This window comes from Vigna umbellata, chromosome 10 (assembly GCF_029865625.1).
Source record: "Vigna umbellata cultivar VRB3 chromosome 10, Vumbellata_1.0, whole genome shotgun sequence".
Lineage (NCBI taxonomy): Eukaryota > Viridiplantae > Streptophyta > Magnoliopsida > Fabales > Fabaceae > Vigna > Vigna umbellata.
Genome location: NC_142174.1, coordinates 15,295,381 through 15,317,050, shown reverse-complemented (window position 1 = coordinate 15,317,050; position 21,670 = coordinate 15,295,381). Strand labels below are relative to the sequence as shown.

Genomic DNA, 21,670 nt, shown 5'->3' with positions numbered 1-21,670 from the left:
CACTATATGCCGCGGTTCAACCGCGGCAAAAGACTGTAGTATATGCCGCGATTTTAGCACTAACCGCGGCCATATGTCTCATTTTACAAAAAAACGAAACACTATATGCCGCGGTTGTGGTTACAACCGCGGCATATTCCCCTGCAGTTTTTTAAAATTGCAGGTCTGTTTTTGTGATATCCACTACCACAAAAACAGACCTGCATATAAAAACATGTACACAAATTCAATTTGAACAAAACAAACACATGTTCAAATGTATTTCAACATCAAATAAAGTACAAAGTCTAAGAAAATTCAATCTAATCAAATGCAATGTTTAAATCTAAGAGCTATTGTATAATCTAATTATATACTTCGCAGCAGCGTTCCTAATGAATAATAGTGACTTCTCAAGAACTGGTGTAGTAGTCTTGAATCTCTGCAAAAGACAATTCATATTAATTAGTGTATATGAATTCAACATTTGGAAAAAAATCAAAATTTGTTAAAGTTAAATATTACCGTTTCCCAGCGACTTGTGATGTGAGAACGAACAATATGGGTCATCCAATACATTACATAGTATCCGCACTCATATGACCCATTTTGTCTGTTACACTACAATATATCATCACAGTTGATAATAGTTAGTGAATAACATTAAAATAAAACAATTATAACAAAGTATGGCTTTAGCATATGTCAAACCTTGAGAGAAATCCAAGCAATCTTTCTACTATTAACAATTGATCTCCCACCCATCATTATACTTGCTGGAATAGAACTATATATAAAAAAAGGTTTTAGCATTCATTTATATAACAAAGAAAGTCCAAACATTGAGGTTCTTACCAATCAATTGCTTGTCTGAGTTGTGTGGGAGGAGGCTTGTGCAATGAACAGAACCACAAAACATAGTTGTCTTGCATAGACATAACAAGAAGTTGCCAATGGCGCCTGAAATTTATAATAACGTAACTATTAAATATTAAAATCACATATGGAACATTATTATGTTAACAAAGTTCACTTACCCGGATATATAAGGCAAAAAGTATATTTTCTTGCCCCTTCCAAAACTTCTTATCAGATTCATGTTGATCTGATCAAAATCATTTGATTCATGAATTGATTGGGGATCAATGAATCCATAATCATCAGAACGCCCCAACTTGTTACTGACCCCAGACATATACCTGAAATCAAAAATTAACTTTGATATAAGGATACTTGATATATAAATCAATTTTATATATAAATAATTGGTCATAGACTTACATCGTCCAAAGTTGAATAATTGAAATATTCAACTCTTGTGTTCCTGACGCAAGCTCACGGACATCTTGGCTATTAAGGTATATTGGGACCTCAGAGCCTGTCCCAAATACATTAGCATCATACTCAACCTCCAAAGGCTTATCATCAAGGATGTCAGCAAGTAGATGCAATGAAGAAAGAGGGTCATCCTCAGATAGAGGAATCTTCTCTTGTGCCTGCGTCTGTTGTTACATGAAAAGATAAGATAAGTTTTGACATCAAAAACCTTTAAAATTGAGAAGTGTAAAGAAGAATTTCATACCGAGGGGTCAGAAACTGGTTTAACCAAAAATTTAGGCCAAGAGATAAACGACTTATATGCTTGTTCCACAGTGAAAATCTCTTCCGTGGACAGAGGAACCGAGGCATCTGGTATGATCATTTCATCCACTGAGACCTTCACCTCATCCTCTAATAGTTGCATACCATGACATACAGTCGCTGACCTAAACTCTGTTCCACGAGCTACCAGCACCATCTCAGTATCCTCTAAAATGTATAGCAGACATGGACTACCATCGTCCATGTCATCCTCTGGGATGGCTGATGCGGAACAACTTCCTTTCGCGCTTCTCCCGGTCAGAGTAAATGTTAGATTATACAAAAGATAGAAATAATTGCACATAAATGTTTATTAAGTTTACCTGTGGGAGGGGGAGGGATACGTGGTAAATTAATCCAATTTCGATCCATATTCCTAAATATTACATAAAAAGATAAGCTACTAAAAATCAAACTTGCAATTTCATACATATCATTGAAACTTAGTGAATAATATTTTAAGGTTTATAAATAATGCAAGAACTACAGCACACATTACCAAAACTATAGCAAAAATTATACCATACATTATCAAAACTATAGCAATTTCATGCATTACCAAAATTTTAGCAAAAACTATACCATACATTACCAAAACTATAGTAATTTCATACATTACCAAAACTATAGCAATTGTTATTATGCAAAAACTAATGAAGAAATCATGTTAAGAATGCAAAAGGGCATAAATACCTGGAACAGGGGCGACGAAAAAGCTTGGTGCAACAAAGGAAAATGGCAGCGGAGAGGAATGACAAGCGTTTCAAATGATTTTGATCGGCTAAAACTCTTTCTTATCGTCAAAAACGAGAAATGACCGAACAATTTTGAGTTTAAACGGTGCAAAAACGACGGCCTGAGATGGGTGGTCGCGGGAGGGAGAAGAAAACGCGAAACTGCGCGAACAAGAAGACGACACTGTTCCAAAGTTTTATTTTTTAACTCTGACTGGGGAATCTACCGCGGTTCACTACTTAACCGCGATATAAGATGGTTATATGTCGCGGTTTCACAAGGAACCGCGGCCTATACTGATTTAAAAAATTAACCTTAATGGCATTTTTTAAATTATTTTTAAAGTATATGCAGCGGTTCAGCGGGCAACCGCGGTATATTCCTCTAAATATTTCGAATTCATTTTAAATTTATTTCAGGTAGGAGAATAGTTCGCGGTTACTCTGAGAACCGCGGCCTATACCCGTGTAACGTGCTGAACACAACTGTCTCCCAACTGCCTTTTGGGGAATATCAGTAGATGACATGGGGTATATGCCGCGGTTGCTCTGAGAAACTGTGGCATATACCCCTGTAACTTCTGAAATTCTCTGACTGACAGAGAAGTTCAGAAGTTACTGCGGTATATGCTGCGGTTCCTCAGAGCAACCGCGACATATACCCTTGTAACTTCTGAAATTCTCTGACTCAGTCAGCCCCTGCAATAAATTGGCAGGGGTATATGCCGCGGTTGTCCAGAAACCCGCGGCATATACTCTGTTATTTAATTTTTTATTCAGACGTGGCGTCAAAGGGGATGGTTGACTGGAGTATATGCCGCGGTTCCGCTCTGAACCGCGGCATATTTGTTTGATTTATTTACAAAACTGCCACCGCGCACCATTATGCTGCGGTTTCCAGTGAACCGTGACATAATGTGCGCTGTAAAAACCCAATTTTTTACTAGTGTCTCAATTTGTATACTCATAGGTGTTGTTTATAGATAAGAATGAAATTCATAATACATTATTCAAAGACTTAAACAGCTTGTGGCTTGTATCAAAATATTGGTAAAGTACTCACAAACTCAAAAAGTATCCCATTTTAGGATGTAAATTTATCAACACCGATACTTTGTTTGATAAAAAGGAGGAAAATAGTTGAATAAAAACAAGTTGGTAGAGTAAACATAACCTAAAAATTAATGGTCTTGTCGATAAAAAATAAATAATAAATAACACAACTGTATCTACAAGGGCCGGACGCCGTACGGAAGGATCCATGTGAGCGGACTCCCAAGCTATGTGAGCGGACGCCCAAGCTAATTGGGCGGATCTCCATACGGACAAGGCGGACGCCCATATCACATGGGCGGACACGACGAGCAAAACCGGACGCCGTACGGAAGAGCTCACATGGGCGGATCCCACGACCACGTGGGCGGATCCCACATGGGCGGATCCCGCGTGGGCGGATCCCACATGGGCGGATCCCCGCGGACACGGCCAGCAAAACCGGATGCCGTACCAAAGAGCCCACATGGGCGGACCCCACATGGGCGGATCTCTGTGCGCGCGAGGCTGACGCCCATTTCACATGGGCGGACGACCACGCCCGCCGAAACACTAATCAACATAATTTAAGGGAAAGTAATTTGGTTTAAAGGTAAGTAGAAATTAGAAGCTATCGGGCCGTTTTGGGCCGTGATTAACTTTTCACTAATCCCAGGCCCATAGCGAAAACTATAAATACAGGTCCACGGTGAGTGGTAGATAGGTTACATTGAATGCACATTTATTACTACTACTGAAAATAGCCACTGCTCTGAAACTGACTTTGGCATCGGAGAATCTTTTGTAGGTCTCCACCCCTCCGGATCAAGAGGAGAGCCAGAGCGCCAGGAGAAGACCCGCCACGGAGACAAGATTACGGGAGGATTTGGAAGACTTGGAACCCCACAGCCCTACACTTCCGAAACAACAACATATTTAATTTTTTTTAAAATATTTTTTCTTTCTCTCTATGCCACCATACATTCTAATCGTTCCTCTTAATATCTAAGCATGCTGACACTTTATTTTTCTTAGAACTTTATCACAGTAAAAACGTTTGTTGAATTTGAATAAGATTAAGGAAAGCAAAGGAAGGTCGGGCGGATAGCCGAGGAGGTCGGGCGGATAGATGAAGGAAAGCAAAGGAAGGATAAGGAAAAGACGGTAGCGGAAGACAGTCCACCCGCCGATACCGAGTATGATAAAACCTGGAGGCCTACCGGGTCCGAGGCGGAAGGAAGCAAGGCCAAATCGGTGCATGCGGAGAGCGCTGCCGAGGACGGACGAATGATAGTGAAGTCGGAACCGTCGTCCACCTTGTTACTCCCGTTCACTCAGAACATCATGGATGTCCAAATTTCGGAGCAATTCATGGCTCCACAATTCAAAATGTATAACGGAACAACGGACCCTGCCTCCCATATCCAGACGTTCTCGAACGCGATGGCGTTCCGAACAGGCAATGACGCCATCTGGTGCAGAGCATTCTCGCTCTCGTTGGAGGACGAGGCATTGGAGTGGTTCAACACCCTCCCCCCTAATTCGATAGAAAATTTCGCCGGGTTGAAACAGCTGTTCGTCAAACAATTTGCGGCCAGCAGCACTCAAGACCTGACCGTATTCGAATTAATGACCCTCAAGCAGGAGAAGGACGAGACCTTGCGGACGTTCATGGACAGGTATCAGAAGACCGTCCGGCGAGTGAAAAGCCTGACGCCGGAGCTCGCCCTTCACTACATCCTGCCGGCTCTTAAGCCGGGGCCGTTCAAAGATAGTGTCTGCAGGCGAGCACCCAAAACAATGGAGGAGTTGAGGGAAAGAGCAGCTGATGAAATAAGGGTGGAGGAGATGAAGCTCTCCTATAAAAAAGAAAATCAAGAAGCCAGGGGAGAGAGGACGGACGGTAATAAGCCCGCCAATTCTACGGGAAAAACGTTCGGCCTTAGGCCCCGGGAGCAGAAGAAAGGACCTCGCTTCCAACAATATACGCCCTTGAACGCCTCAAGGGAGAAAATTCTCCGAGAGGCCCTAAGTGCAGAACTGATAGTGGAGCATGAGGGACTCCCAACTTTGAAGAGCGCTGACCGGAGCAAACATTGCTCCTACCACAAAAACATGGGTCATAGCACCGAAGAATGCCGGACCCTCAAGGACAAAATAGAAGAACTCGTCCGGGCGGGAAAACTTAAGAAGTACGTCCGAGACGAGCGCCCGTCGCAGTCAACCGAACGGTCCGCCCAGAGACCGGCCTACCGAAAGGATAAGCCGCGGAATCCCCGAGCGGAACGACCCCGCTCCGAAAGGCGCCCGAGCCGAAGTCGAAGCCGCAGCCGGGAACGCCCCTTGAGAGGACACATTAATACCATTTCCGGAGGATTCGCGGGAGGAGGATCATCTTCTTCCGCCCGTAAACGCCACGTTCGGGCCCTCCAATCCGTCCATCTGGTTGACAAGCCGCGTCGCTCCATGCCGCCCATTACCTTCTCGGACGAGGACTTTCACGCCCCTGATCCCGACCAGGACGACCCAATGGTCATAACGGCAGAGATAGCACGGTATGGGATAAGCAAAGTCCTGGTTGACCAAGGAAGTTCGGTCAACATCCTTTACTGGAAGACCTTCCTGCAAATGGATATCTCAGAAGATCTGATTGTCCCCTACGATGGGCAGATAGTAGGGTTTGCAGGAGAAAGAGTTGACACAAGGGGATATGTGGAGTTGAGGACGAGGTTGGGGACCGGACGATCTAGCGAGGAGAAGAGGGTCCGGTATCTGCTGGTAGAGGCGAGCACCTCATATAACGTGCTGCTCGGAAGGCCGTGCTTAAACGCTTTTGGAGCAATCGTCTCTACCCCCACCTCACAATGAAATACCCTTCCGAGAAGGGAATTATTTGTACAGTCCGGGCGGACCAGAAGACGGCGCGAGAATGTTACGCAACAGGGTTGAAGTTGCACGTCCGTCCCGCAAAAAGGCGGGCGGCCGGCTCGGAGGTGGCCATGGCCGACCTTGATCCTAGGACGAATACCGAGGACCGGCTGGAACCTATGGGAGAAACCCAACCTATCCTGATAGGAAAGGAACCTGCCCAAACCACTCGCATCGCCAGGGAGCTGAACCTCGAGATGGAAAAGGAGTTGAGAGCGCTCTTGTGGAGGAACCGTGATCTCTTTGCATGGACGGCAGCGGATATGCCAGGCATTCATCCTGCGGTGATGTGCCACAAGCTCTCGCTTTTCCAGAATGCACGACCTATAGCCCAGAAAAAGCGAAGAATGGGCGAGGAGAAGCGCAAGGCGGTCGAAGAGGAGGTAGAGAAGTTGAAGAGAGCCGGATTCGTCCGGGCTGTCACCTACACCACATGGCTAGCTAACGTGGTCATGGTGAAGAAGGCTAGCGGGAAGTGGCGCATGTGTACCGACTACACGGATCTGAACAAGGCCTGCCCAAAGGATTCGCACCCCCTACCCAGCATAGACGCCCTGGTGGACGGCGCCTCCGGACACCGAGTGCTGAGTTTCCTGGATGCATATTCCGGGTATAATCAGATACCCATGTACGGACCAGACATCGAGAAGACAGCATTCCTCACAGAGAAGGCTAACTTCTGCTATGAGGTTATGCCGTTCGGCCTGAAGAATGCGGGGGCGACATACCAGCGCCTAATGGATCGAATCTTCCGGGACCAGATAGGCCGGTGCATGGACGTGTATGTGGACGACATGGTGGTTCGATCGGCAGATGGAGAGGGACACATCCAAGACCTTGAGGAGGTTTTTCGCCAAGTAAGGAAATTCGGCATGCGCTTGAACCCCGCAAAGTGTACGTTCGGGGTAGCCGCCGGAAAGTTCTTGGGTTTTATGCTGACATCAAGGGGGATTGAGGCTAACCCAGACAAGTGTGACGCGGTACTGAAAATGCAGAGTCCGGCCACCCTTAAGGAAGTCCAGAGACTGGTCGGACGCCTCACTGCCTTGTCCCGATTTATCCCCAAGCTAGCAGAGCGGATGAGGCCGGTCCTGCGTAAGCTGAAGAAAGGGGCCGGCCCGTCATGGGACGACGAATGCGAGCGAGCGTTCCAAGACGTCAAAGCCATCCTAAGTAACCCACCGGTCATGAACCGCCCGGTTCCGGGTGGAGATTTGCATATCTTCTTGGGAGTATCTGAAACGGCCGTCAGCGCCGTATTGATGCAAGAGCGGCCTCAAGCGAGATTAATTTACTTCGTGAGTCGAACGCTCCTAGATGCAGAAACCCGGTATCAGCGGGTAGAGAAGGTGGCCTTGGCTTTATTGCACGCATCCCGAAGGCTTCGCCCTTACTTTCAAAGTTATCAAGTGATAGTCCGGACGGACTTCCCAATCTCCAAAATCCTCAGAAAGCCGGACCTAGCCGGACGGATGGTGGCATGGGCAGTAGAGCTCTCAGAGTTCGGCTTGCGCTATGAACCAAGGGGATCGGTTAAAGGCCAACATTTGGCAGATTTCGCGGCCGAATTACCCCCATCCGGCCTAGAAGACTGGAATCTGTACGTGGACGGAGCGTCCGGGCGTTCGATAAGCGGGGCCGGCATCGTTCTTGAAGGCCCCAACGGATTCTTACTGGAGCATTCCTTGATATTCAAATTCAAAGTATCCAACAACCAGGCCGAGTATGAGGCCCTGATAGCCGGCCTCGAGTTGGCAAAAGACATGGGGGCGCGGAGGATAACCTGCCGGACGGACTCTGAGTTGGTGGTAGGCCAAATGAACGGCAACTTCCAAGTCAGAGAGGAGCGCCTTTTACGATACTACCAACGAGCGGCGGAACTCGCAAGGGCGTTCGATAAAGTGGACATACAGCACATTCCCAGAGAACAAAACACGAGGGCGGACGTACTGTCTAAACTCAGTTCGGGAAAGGAAAAGGGACAGTTGACTACTGTCGTGCGGCAGGTTCTACTTCAGCCTTCGGTAGAATGCTCGGCGGTATCCGATGGAGGGCAGGACTGGCGTGCAGAAATCAGGGAGATCATGACCCGCCAGGACGAGGGGCGGACGGTAGGTCCGGGCGAAGCCAAGAAAATCGCCCGTTACCTTATTGTGGGGGATGACTTATACCGAAGAGGATTCTCCTCCCCCCTCCTTAAGTGCTTGGGGAACGAAGAAGCATGCTATGTCATGGACGAGCTACACAACGGCGTTTGTGGTTTCCACACAGGCTGGAGAACGTTAAAAGCCCGGTTACTGAGAGCCGGATATTATTGGCCTACCATGGAGGCGGACACAAAAGCGTTCGTCCAGCGCTGCGTTCGCTGTCAGGAACATTCCAACAACACCCATCTTCCGCCACATGCCTTACGTTCAATATCCTCCCCATGGCCATTCGCCCAATGGGGAATGGACATCGTAGGACCATTCCCAGTAGGGCAAGCGCAGAGGAAGTTCCTCTTGGTGGCGGTGGATTACTTCACCAAGTGGGTAGAGGCCGAGCCCTTGGCGACCATCACGGCCGCCCAGGTCCAGAAATTCTGTTGGAAGTTGATATGTCGCTTCGGCCTCCCCCGATCCATCATCACAGACAACGGCCGGCAGTTTATAGATAAAAAACTCGCCGAATTCTTCAAAGGATTGGGAATCAAGCACATTACCAGCTCCGTGGAGCATCCCCAGACGAACGGTCAAGCCGAAGCAATGAACAAGACCATAGTTTCGGAACTCAAGCGGCGTTTGGGAGAAAGGAAGGGAGCGTGGGTGGACGAACTGCCCGAGGTCCTATGGGCCTATAGATGCACACCTCATGGAACCACAGGCGAAACCCCTTTCAACTTAACTTATGGTACTGATGCTATGTTGCCGGTTGAGCTGGGCGAACCGTCCTTGAGGTGAGAAGTCGAGGACCTGAACCTCAACGACCAAGAGTTGAGAATCGAGTTGGACTCCCTGGACGAACGGCGTGATCGAGCGGCGCTGAGGGCCGAAGCATGCAAGCGCATGGTGGAAAGAAAATACAACTCCAAGGTCCGGCCAAGAAGCTTCCAGGAGGGGGACCTAGTATGGAGAAAAGCGGGAGACGCCCGCCGAAACCCAACTCATGGAAAGCTGGCCGCCAAGTGGGAAGGGCCGTTCCGAGTAATGGAGGCCCTGGGAAACGGAGCGTATAGGCTGGAGCGCATGGACGGACGTCCCATCCCTAACACTTGGAACGCCACGCATCTAAAGTTTTATTTCAGTTAACTTCCACGGCTTGATGTAATGTACCCCCATGGTTAATGAATCAAGTTCTATTTTCTCCTATGAAACTCACTTTGTTTTGTAGACATCTAATTCAGAACGAGCGTTCCAAAGAGAACGACTCTCAGCTTGGTTGGGCGACGAAGCGAAGAGACGTCCGCCCTACCAAACCCAAGCTGGCGAACGAGCGTTCCAAAGAGAACGACTCTCAGCTTGGTTGGGCGACGAAGCGAAGAGACGTCCGCCCTACCAAACCCAAGCTGGCGAACGAGCGTTCCAAAGAGAACGACTCTCAGCTTGGTTGGGCGACGAAGCGAAGAGACGTCCGCCCTACCAAACCCAAGCTGGCGAACGAGCGTTCCAAAGAGAACGACTCTCAGCTTGGTTGGGCGACGAAGCGAAGAGACGTCCGCCCTACCAAACCCAAGCTGGCGAACGAGCGTTCCAAAGAGAACGACTCTCAGCTTGGTTGGGCGACGAAGCGAAGAGACGTCCGCCCTACCAAACCCAAGCTGGCGAACGAGCTTTCCAAAGAGAACGACTCTCAGCTTGGTTGGGCGACGAAGGGAAGAGACGTCCGCCGTACCAAACCGAAGTTGGCAGACGAGCGTTCCAAAGAGAACGACTCTCAGCTTGGTTGGGCGACGAGGCGAATCCAAAGAGAACGACTCAGCTTGATCGGGTGGGCCATGAAGCGAAAGTTAAACATCTAAAAGCTAAACGTCGACACCCGCCCGGGAAAAGGAGGCGTCATTCCCCCCGGCCGGACCGGTACTAAAGCAAGTCCTTTGTAGGAATAAAAGGCGCACAAAATATACGAAACAGGAAAAACCAACTGTGTATTAATCAGGGACGCTGAAACGCGCCGATTTACAAAAGGACCGCCCGGCCAACTTCTGGACAATCCGAGATGTTGGGCGGATGGTCACGAGATACACCAAAAAATTAAAAGAAAAAGAATTCTAAACGTTTTTCCCGGATGCCGCCTCTACAGTTGGCCCGTCGTCTTCAACCGCATTCAAATCCATAAGGACGCCGTCGAAAACGTCCTTCTCTATATCCACGCCCAAAGAAAACGGATCCTGGATGCCCGCCAGCAGAGTTACCTGACGAAGGGCTTTGTTGAACCCTTCCTCATGTTCAAACATAATGGTCGACTCCAACTCGGCAACCTGCTCCTTGGCCTTAGTAACTTCAAGAGTGAGCTCCTCGTTGGTCTTAGCATGATCCGTTTCGACCTCTTTTAGGCGGGCTACCTCCGCCTTCAGCTGGCGACCTTCCTCCGCCAAGCGCTCCTGTTCGGCCTGGGCGGTTGCCAAACTTTTGGCGGCCTCCCTCTTGGCCTCCTCAAGATCGGCTTCTAACTGTTCGATCTTCTTATCGTATTCATCCTGGTTAAGGACCATCTGCTCCAAGGTCAACTGAAGGGAGGCTGCATTCTTCTTCTCCTTGTCGAGCTCGGCCCGGACCTCCGCCACGCCGGGGCGGTCAGCAAACTTTCTTAAGTACCAGGCCAGAGCGGATGTCCGGGTAGACATCTCTAGCATGGCGTTGGTTAGCTCCAGCTCGGACAAGGGTTCAATAAGCGCCCGCTGAGAGGAGCGCATATGGAATTTTGCCCGGTCGCTCATGCTGAACTCCGGGCTGAAAACACCGCCAGGAATGGGGACGGCCAATACCCTCTCCCGCTCTTTCTCTTTGCCCTTGTCCTTACGGGCTTTCTTCGAAGCTGACCGAGACGAAGAGCCCTCCTTGTCTTGACGTCCCTCAGCAGTAGGATCTTTTCTCTTTCGAGTAGGATCCGCGGAAGTCATGGCCGCCCCAGACGTTGGACCTACTTGGACGGCCGCCATCTCCGGTTGATGCTCCCGGATTCTAATCTTCACGCCTGGACCCCCGGCCTTACCAGTGGGGGGGACCCGTCCAGTCGGAGCGCCGGCAGGAGGAGGGCGCGGCACTGCGGGAGCACCGGTTGGCCGGGCCGTCGACGAGCTGGCACCGGACTTCTTCCTGACGGTCAGGAAGTTGGATTTGCGGGGGCCCGGAGTCGTCATTAGTTCTGCAAAAAACAAAGAAATTCAGAAAAATTAACGTCAGTATGCGAAAAACGAGCACACCTAATGTGACAAGACCATACCGAACGCCTTTGGTCCACAATCCTCAAGACTAAGGCATTCAACCAGGTGGCGGGCGGAGATCCGGCGAGGGAGGGTGTTAATGGTGCGCACGGCCTCTCGGTCGGGTGCTGTCAAATCCCCGATTGAAGTCGCCCGTATTCGTCGAGGGTCCCTCGTCCAATAGAATGGGAACAGCGGCCTCCCTTCACTATCGGAAAACTCGTGGAGGCCGGCCTTATCAACGATTATTTTAAAGTAATGTTGCTTGAAATTTTTAAAGGAATCGGAGAAGGGGCGGAAAAGGGTCCTGTCCCGCACCGAATTAAAAGATACCCAACCGCCAGAAGAAGAAGGGCGGACTTCGAAATAGTGAAAGAAAACTGGAATGGTGGGAGTGACACCCACTGCTGAACACATCGCCGTAAACGCCTGCACAGCCGCCCACGAATTGGGATGCAGCTGCGTCGGAGCCACATTAGCTTCCCGAAGAACGGCCGTTTGAAATTTAGTAAAGGGCACCCGGACGAAAAGATGAGTGAAGAAGGTCACGTACATGAAGAAGAAATCGTAAGGACTAGACCGCCCATCATGAAAGACCCTTTCGTTCAACAAAGTCACCCCCGCACGAATTAACCTCGAATCCTCCATATCCCGTACGATATGGGTATGGCGGATCCGCCATTCTAAATCCTTGCGATAAGCATAGCAGGAAGCATACCGGCTAGGAACGACGGGAGCCAACTCCGATATCACCGTCCCTTCACCATCCGGCTCGAAGGGCGACCCGACTACACGAATACCGCCTTTGAGCAAGAACAGAGGCACACCATTAAATATCCGGTCGTTCATCGAGACCGGTGACCCAGGGTCCCCTCCGGAAGACCCAACCGCCTCCTCCAAAAAACGAGAAGAAGCCGAACTTAGAGAATCGCCGCTGTCGCCCTGCGCCGACCCCTCCCGGACTCCGCCCGACGACCCAGAACCTGACTCAATGGACATAGATGCCATTTATTACCTGAGGGAAAAAGAATCTCGAACTCCTGAGTAAAGAAGATAAGTGAAAATGACCCCGTTTAAACACCCTATTTATAGGGAAAAATTAGTAACCGCTGGATGTATCATGGCCGTTAGATTTGGTACAACCAACGCTCCGGATTTGGCGACGCTTCAGCTCTATTCACTGGGGACGCGCCACGTGTTTTCCCGCCTAAAATCCAAATTCAAAAAGCCCACTGGATAAAGCCCAATTACGGGTTCCCGATCCCCACGCGCCGTATTCAAAATCCTACGTTCACTACGTGTACTAGGACTTGGGGGGCTTGTGTACCAGAGTATCGGGCGCCGCACGAAGGACGCCCGAAATACCGGGCGCCGTACGAAGGGCGCCGAAGTATCAGGCGCCGTACGAGGGGCGCCGAAGTGCCAGGCGCCGTACGAAAGACGCCCGAAATACCGGGCGCCGTACGGAAGGACCGTCCGGTTGTCCAATACGGAAGGACCGTCCGGTTGTCTAATGATCGCCTACCCAAAGATATACCGGAGTCCACTCCGGAGGCTACGGCGACTTACGACAATGCCTGTACGCAATCGTAGAAGGCACACCGGAGGCTCATGCGTTGAAGAGCCGGCCAAAGATTGAACCTAGACCCGGTATAAACTCTCCTAACCCTCTTGTAGCAGGGAGGAACACCTACCAACCGGGCCGAACCTCTTTATAAGAAAAACTTTGAAGAACTCACAAGGAATCCTACCATCACAGAGCAGCCCGGCACGACAGCCACTGCATCAAATCTTGTCTGTTAGGTGACCCAAAGTCCCACGTTCACTACGAGCACTAGGACTTGGGGGGCTTGTGTATCTACAAGGGCCGGACGCCGTACGGAAGGATCCATGTGAGCGGACTCCCAAGCTATGTGAGCGGACGCCCAAGCTAATTGGGCGGATCTCCATACGGACAAGGCGGACGCCCATATCACATGGGCGGACACGACGAGCAAAACCGGACGCCGTACGGAAGAGCTCACATGGGCGGATCCCACGACCACGTGGGCGGATCCCACATGGGCGGATCCCGCGTGGGCGGATCCCACATGGGCGGATCCCCGCGGACACGGCCAGCAAAACCGGATGCCGTACCAAAGAGCCCACATGGGCGGACCCCACATGGGCGGATCTCTGTGCGCGCGAGGCTGACGCCCATTTCACATGGGCGGACGACCACGCCCGCCGAAACACTAATCAACATAATTTAAGGGAAAGTAATTTGGTTTAAAGGTAAGTAGAAATTAGAAGCTATCGGGCCGTTTTGGGCCGTGATTAACTTTTCACTAATCCCAGGCCCATAGCGAAAACTATAAATACAGGTCCACGGTGAGTGGTAGATAGGTTACATTGAATGCACATTTATTACTACTACTGAAAATAGCCACTGCTCTGAAACTGACTTTGGCATCGGAGAATCTTTTGTAGGTCTCCACCCCTCCGGATCAAGAGGAGAGCCAGAGCGCCAGGAGAAGACCCGCCACGGAGACAAGATTACGGGAGGATTTGGAAGACTTGGAACCCCACAGCCCTACACTTCCGAAACAACAACATATTTAATTTTTTTTAAAATATTTTTTCTTTCTCTCTATGCCACCATACATTCTAATCGTTCCTCTTAATATCTAAGCATGCTGACACTTTATTTTTCTTAGAACTTTATCACAGTAAAAACGTTTGTTGAATTTGAATAAGATTAAATTAATTTAAAGGAAAATTTTGTTGAGCTTTATTTGTTATGATTTTCTTTTACTACTGCTCCTCATTTCATTTCTTGAAATGAAACAACGTCTCGTTGTGGGGAGGGAATCCAAAATAAATTTAGGATACTATCGGATTGTATTGAATAAGTGAATAATATTCGATAAATAAAATACATAAATATTATTATTAGAAATATTTAGTTCAACTAAATTTATATTTTAATATTCATAAATTTATAAATATATTTAAAATTTAAAACTTTATTTTTAATGTAAAATTATTATCTTAAAATTAATAATAAGTTATATAAAATTATTATTAAAATTATATATATATATATATATATATATATATATATATATATATATATATATTCAATTAAAGTATGTTTCTGTTATTTATTTAAAATAAAAATATTTTTATTTAAATTTTTTAATTTAACATAAATCTAAAAAATCCGATCAAATCAATACATAATCCCAATTTAATTAGTTAATAAATTAAATAATTAAATACGAATTTTAAAATCGCACAAAAAGACAAGGAAACATGGATGGTACATGTGTCTTTGGTTCGTAACCCATAATTCATCAGTCTTATCAACTTAAATTTGTCGTATTTTAACAGATTGGTATCATTGCAACACGGACTCTCTGATGGACAACCTGGCAATCACAGCTGCTGGTCGCCGCATCTTCACTTTTATTTTTAATAAAGCAACCTAATTAATTGTTAAAATCATTTTATTCTTTTAAATTGAGAAGAATATAATACAATTAAATAAAAATTATTTATTTTTATTCAATTAATTTTAAAATTTACCAACTATATATTTAATTCTAATTTTAGATCGCTAGCTTTCTGTAAGTACTTAGTTATGAACGCATTGGAAGGGTTATTTTTATCGCGAGTTAATTAGAACTTACTTTTTCATATAAGTAAGTATCTATATTGTTGTATGAAGAGAATTAGCTATATACTTTTTTTTCAATGTTATTATTTCATTAAAATTTTTTAAACTATAATTATCATTTTTATCTATACAAGGAAACTTCACTTTTTTATTTACACATTTTTGTATTTCATCTTTAAATAATTATTTTTTAAAATTAAAATAGTTATTTTATTATGGGTGTTTCACCTTGCATCTCTCTTCCTTCATATATAGCTCTAAAATTATAAATATGACCATCAGCCTTTATTTCGTTTCTTTTTTCATTCTCCTCTCTTTCCTCACCCTACTCTTTTTATTCCTTAATCAACTTTCAAAATCCATTAAAAATTCAACGATTAAATATTTGAAATACGTTTTTCTCTTAACTTGAAAGTTCGCGACAGCTTTCAAAAACCGGTTAAAAATAACATATTTTAAAATACATTTAAGAAATAAACATAATTTAAAATACATTTAACGAATAAACACACTTTGAAATACGAATCAACGTATTTCAAAATACATTTAACGAAAAATTTACTTCAAAATACATTTAAAAAAAAATACTTCGAAATACGTTTATTCCTTAAACATATTTATATTTAAGAAAAAAATGTATTAAATTTAAAATAACAAATGATAAATTTTGAAAAATCAAAATAAAACAAACAAAACATAAAAAAACACAATTAACCAAATTTAACAAAAAATTAAATAAAAAATAGAAACCAGACACAATTAAAATATTTTAAAAAATCAAATAAAATATTTAAAAATTCAACCAAATAAAATTTTAAATACCTTGACCGATTTTTGAAAGTCGATTAAAGAATAAAGGAGATGAAGTGAGATGAATAAATAAGAGTAAAATTAAGATTAGGGTTTTTATTATTTATTGAAGGGTAAAATTGTAATTTGAAATTTTAGGGAGTGTAGGAAGAAAAAATTGGATGCAGAAAGAAGTAGACGAGACTTTATCGTGTTTATATTATTATTTTTCTTTGGAATGGATTTTCCAGAATATACTTTCTGCATTCTAGAAAAATCATGGAAGAATAAATAACAGGTGCAGAAAAGTTTCATCGGAACACTTCGGTTTATTGTGAAGATTTGATGTGAGTGAATAAGTTATGTTAAAGAGAAAGAAAAAGGTTGTTGCTTTTTACTTTATATTCATGTTGTAGTGTCCTATGTCAGCATATATTTTTGTATCAATTATGTATGTGTTGTGTATAATATATATTGTGTAATTATATTCTTTGTCCAGATTGTGTTATTTTGAGAACATATACTTTGTGGTATGTTATATTTCAAACTGCGAAATTTATTAAATATATGATCTCTTGCATGATTTGTATGTGCGTTTAATTTCAACTTTTGAAGGATATAAATGTCCTTGAATTATTTATTATACTATAGAGATAATGTATTCAAAAAGAGAAAGAACATTCTTGAAGACAATATTTGTAACAACAACTATCTTAAGGTGTAACAACCTCTTGTAACGTTTGCACCTTAAACACCTTTACTGAATGTGAATCTAAAAGCTAAAATTAACGTCTTATTTCAATAATAATTAAATATTCACAAATTAAATTAAATTTTCATTTATTTATGAATTTGCATTTTTTATATTTTCAAAATGTTACCAGTTTAAAATAAATTAAAGTGGTTTTTTAAATTATCATACAAACACTCGTGATAATATCAATGAAACATGTACACTTTAGGTATTGTTGTTACATTCAACTCAAAACTTTAATGATTTATGACTTTAAATCTGTATATAACACTTCACTTTATCACTTTTTCACTTTTTCTTAATGTGAGTCTTAGAACATGTCTCTTTTGCAATATTATATTTGTTTTTATTTTTGTTGCTGTATTTTCTATTTTTTAATTATCAAAATGAATTGTGTTTAACAATGTTTATTAAAATATTATTTTGCTTAGTAGGCTGTTATAAAATTAATGAAATTATTCCATTAATATAGAGAAATATGATTTTAACAAATATAACACTTATGTATATATAAAACAAATGTAAATATAACAAATGTGAGTAATATAGCCTCGTAATAAGAAAGTGACAAGATATATAATTTCATAGGATGTTAAATTAATATTAAACTCTTGTTTAATGAATTTCAAATTAAATTTTAACATATGAAAAATCATTATTATTAAGAATTTAAATTTAAATTTAATTCAATTTTATAAAACAAATTTATAAGATGAGATTTTCATATTTGTATCTACTTAGGATATAACTTTATCTTATCTTTAGTCGATGTAAAATCTCAAACACACCTCGCACATTTAGACATATACATCTTAAGTATTGAGTATGAGATTAGGCTTGATAATGGATGACACGATAGGTCTAACAAAAAACAATTTTCACTACAATAAATTCAAACTTATACAAAAACAACTTGTAATGTAAGGTTTGCACATGTTTATATACCTTAAATTTGTCTTATTTATAGTTTATGTTGGATTTCTAACAATTAATATACTTGAATTTCTAAATTTACTTCTGTGGTTGTAAAATTTAGGTAGTTGTTATAACTTAAGGTTAACATTTAAAATTAATTAAGCAAACATAGTTACTTATTTCTATTGATAGTTTTTTTTAGTATGAAATATCCATTGGACATAGCTTGCGAAAACAACTTAAACTAACTTTCAAAATAATATTTTTCTATATAATCACTTTTCATATTACATTTTGTTTCAAATTATACTATCACACATTCTCTCTTTCTTTTCTATATTCTTTTTATAACTCACATATATTAAGAATAATTGTCATTTACAATGATATCTTACAATATCAATTTTAATTATTGGCATTTTGCTTTAGCTGTTATTGTTGTTGTCTTCATTCCAAACTTTGGTGTTGCAAAACAATCTAAAATAGATGGATTGAAAATGAATGTGATTGATCGATGTTGGAGATTGAATCATGTATGGAGGATGAATCGACCTCAACTAGCAACATGTTCTATTGGCTACACAGGTAAAATGACAAGCAACATTGGTAAAGACCTCGTTCGTTATAAAGTTATTGACCCTAGTGATGATCCTATAAACCCTAAACCTGGTACCTTGAGATATGGAGCTTCTGTAATTCAACGTAAAGTTTGGATCACATTCCAAAGAGACATGCATATTAGACTCGAAAGACCCCTTCTTATTAGTAGTTTTACAACCATTGATGGTCGAGGCGTTAATGTTGACATTGCTGAAAATGCATGTTTAATGATCTTTAAGGTAATCATTCACTAATTTGTTGCTTGTGACAAAAGGTGTATGCATTCACATCTTTTCTAATTTCTTTTATACAATTTTTCATTTATTTATTTATTTATATTTTAGGCCACAAATGTAATCATCCATAACATTCGACTTCATCATTGCAAACCTCAAGCTCCAGGGGTTGTGATGGGACCTGAAGGAAAGGTGATTTCTTTGGGCCATGTAGATGGAGATGCAATAAGATTGATTACTGCTTCAAATATTTGGATTGATCACAATACACTTTACAATTGTCAAGATGGCTTACTTGATGTAACACGGGGTTCAACTAATGTGACTATATCTAATAATTGGTTTAGAAATCAAGACAAAGTTATGCTTCTTGGACATGATGATGGTTATATAAGAGACCAAAACATGAAGGTGACCATTATATACAACCACTTCGGACCTAATTGCAATCAACGCATGCCCAGGTAATTAATTATTCAATTAGTACATAATATACACAAATTTAAATAAATTTCACAATTTTATTTTTGCTCCTAAATAAAAAAAATGTTAGGATTCGTCATGGGTATGCACATGTAGTCAACAATCTTTACTTAGGATGGGTGCAATATGCCATTGGTGGAAGTATGAGACCTAGTCTCAAAAGTGAAGCTAATCTCTTTATAGCACCAACAGAAGGGAGTAAGGAGGTATGCAATTTTAGTTTTTCCATTTCAACTACTTATAGTATTCAATTAATTACACATCACAAAAGTTGGATATGTATGAAGAAATCACTTTTGTAATATTTTTTTTATTGATTTAATGCATGAAGGTAACATGGAGAAAGAATAGCCACACAAATGGAGATGCATGGGAGTTTTATTCAGTGAAAGATGCATTTGAGAATGGAGCTTCTTTCACAATGACAAAAGGAGGACAAGTGCTAAAACCAAACTATAGTGAAGAACAACGTTTTAATATTGCTAATGTCAAGTATGTGAGATTATTAACTCGTTCATCAGGTGTCTTACGATGCACTAAAACATTTCTATGTTGATAAGTAAAAGAATCTTTAAAATAATTTGACATTTATCACATTAAATAATGAGAAGTTCATTACTCCCCAAATGTATTAACATTCTATTGTATTATAAAATCATTTTTTCATCTATGAATATATGATATATATTTTTTCTTACCTATTTTAGTAGTAAATAACTTTAGGAAGAGATATAATAATTATATATAAAGAAGAAAACTTATACATGTATAAATAATTTATATCTATTTTATCTTTAAAAATTTGAGCAAAATGTGAATATTCAAATATGTAAGATGTATAACTATATCCTTTTCATAGTAAGAGGTCCATTATTACGCTTAAATTTACTTAACAAACTTTCTAAAAGTTATTTGACTAGGTTTAACTAATAACACTAAATATTTTCTTATAGAATAACTTTTTTTAATTAAATAGAATTTTTGTTTTTATATATAATAATTAATGGTTGATAAATGTATTTAAATGTCTCGTTATTTATTAATTATATAAGTTTTTGCTCATTCTTTATTTGTAAAGTTTTCATAAGAGAACTTCTAATTGTTATAAAGCGTAGTTTACACGAATCATACAACTAAAACTTTAACAGATACAATTCATGATTTGTATTCGATCTAAAACAATGAAGTGATAAGAACAAAAGTGTAACCAACCAATGTATTTGTCTCTGTTTGTGCAATCCGGTGAGTTTATCATTTTTCTTTTCTTAACTATTATTCAAATTGTTATACTTACGATTTATTTTATTCACACAATGAAGTTTAAACCCCCTCATAGAATTTATTGTATAAGCGGAAAAATATATAAACTTTCCATATGAAAAAATAATCCATCCTATCCAATTTGGACGAGTCTGATTTGGGCTTTCAAATTTGGACATAATTAAACCGGTTATTTTTTTTTGTACCCCATAGATTTCATGCTCATCCCATTGAGAATGGTTGAAAGACTAAATTGCGTCGCTTGATGCTGCCCCTTATTGTGTAATCTAAAAGGAACTTATACATTATACACAATTTAATTATTTTTTTATGAAAAAAATGTTTTTTTAAATTACGTACACCGAAAATAAATAAATAAAAAACTTTAAAATCACACAATTTAAAAGTAATATAATCTATAAGTTTCTTTCAATGTAAAAAATGATTTTCAAATTACATAATCTAAAAATAACAAAAAAAAAACATTTTATTAAATCAAATTAACTTTCATGTATATTATGAAATCCTAAAGTAAAAAAATAATGACTATGCAATTTAAAAACTATTTTTTAAGGACAGTGAAAAATGTTCAATTTATGGGAAGGCAAATCTCCTTAAGCTTCCATGACACTTTTTTGTGTTAGAGCCAATTATTATCCATCTTTTTCGTCTTATATAATAAAATTAAAATGTTATAATTTTGACATATGATTAGTGAACTTTCGAAGAATATTTTGAAAGTGGCAAAATAATGTGTATACAAAAATTTGAGAATGTTAATAAAATATATTAAAATTAAAAAATGTTTTTATTTATATATGAATTTTTTGTAAACCCACACACAAAGAAGTTCCATCACATTAAAAATGGTGTTTTAACCAAATTAGTGTACCTTTTCTAAATTACTAAAATGAGTACAAGTTAAGAAACTTGCCTTGTTCACTTGAGTGAATTTGAGGAAGAGTAATTGAGGGGATTTGAGAAGATTTGAAAATAATTTTTTTTGTTGTTTATTTGAGTTAATTTGGAGGTAAGTGAGAATGAATTTGGAAGTAAAGTTTGTGAGAATTAGTCTAGGATTTGATTGACGTGACATATTAAAAAAATTTACTTCCAAATCCAATCTCATTTACCTCCAAATTCACTCAAATAATCAACAAAAAAAATTATTTTCAAATTCTCTCAAATCCCTTCAATTACTCTCCCTCAAATCCACTCAAGTGAAAAAATGACTTCATTTTACATAGATCATTTTTGCAA

At 41.3% G+C, this 21,670-nt stretch overlaps 2 protein-coding genes across 2 annotated transcripts; both read left to right on the top strand.

Annotated features, from left to right (window-relative positions):
* Positions 1-4,829: 4,829 nt before the first annotated feature.
* On the top strand, positions 4,830-6,254 carry LOC148192008 (uncharacterized). Its single transcript, XM_088099985.1, has one exon. It carries the CDS (start codon positions 4,830-4,832, stop codon positions 6,252-6,254), a length of 1,425 nt encoding a protein of 474 aa, XP_087956111.1.
* Positions 6,255-18,214: 11,960 nt separating this feature from the next.
* Positions 18,215-19,706, top strand: LOC124843582 (putative pectate lyase 4). Its single transcript, XM_047320357.1, has 4 exons — positions 18,215-18,670; positions 18,776-19,131; positions 19,221-19,356; positions 19,482-19,706. Exons 1-4 carry the CDS (start codon positions 18,215-18,217, stop codon positions 19,704-19,706), a joined length of 1,173 nt encoding a protein of 390 aa, XP_047176313.1.
* The last annotated feature ends 1,964 nt before the right edge of the window (positions 19,707-21,670 follow it).

Bases quoted from the DNA above. Each gene is read 5' to 3' on its own strand.
- LOC148192008 (XM_088099985.1), top strand. From the start codon at position 4,830: ATGGCGTTCCGAACAGGCAATGACGCCATCTGGTGCAGAGCATTCTCG.
- LOC124843582 (XM_047320357.1), top strand. From the start codon at position 18,215: ATGATATCTTACAATATCAATTTTAATTATTGGCATTTTGCTTTAGCT. The intron at 18,671-18,775 runs GTAATCATTCAC...TTTATATTTTAG, and splicing joins CATGTTTAATGATCTTTAAG to GCCACAAATGTAATCATCCA. The intron at 19,132-19,220 runs GTAATTAATTAT...AAAAAATGTTAG, and splicing joins TGCAATCAACGCATGCCCAG to GATTCGTCATGGGTATGCAC.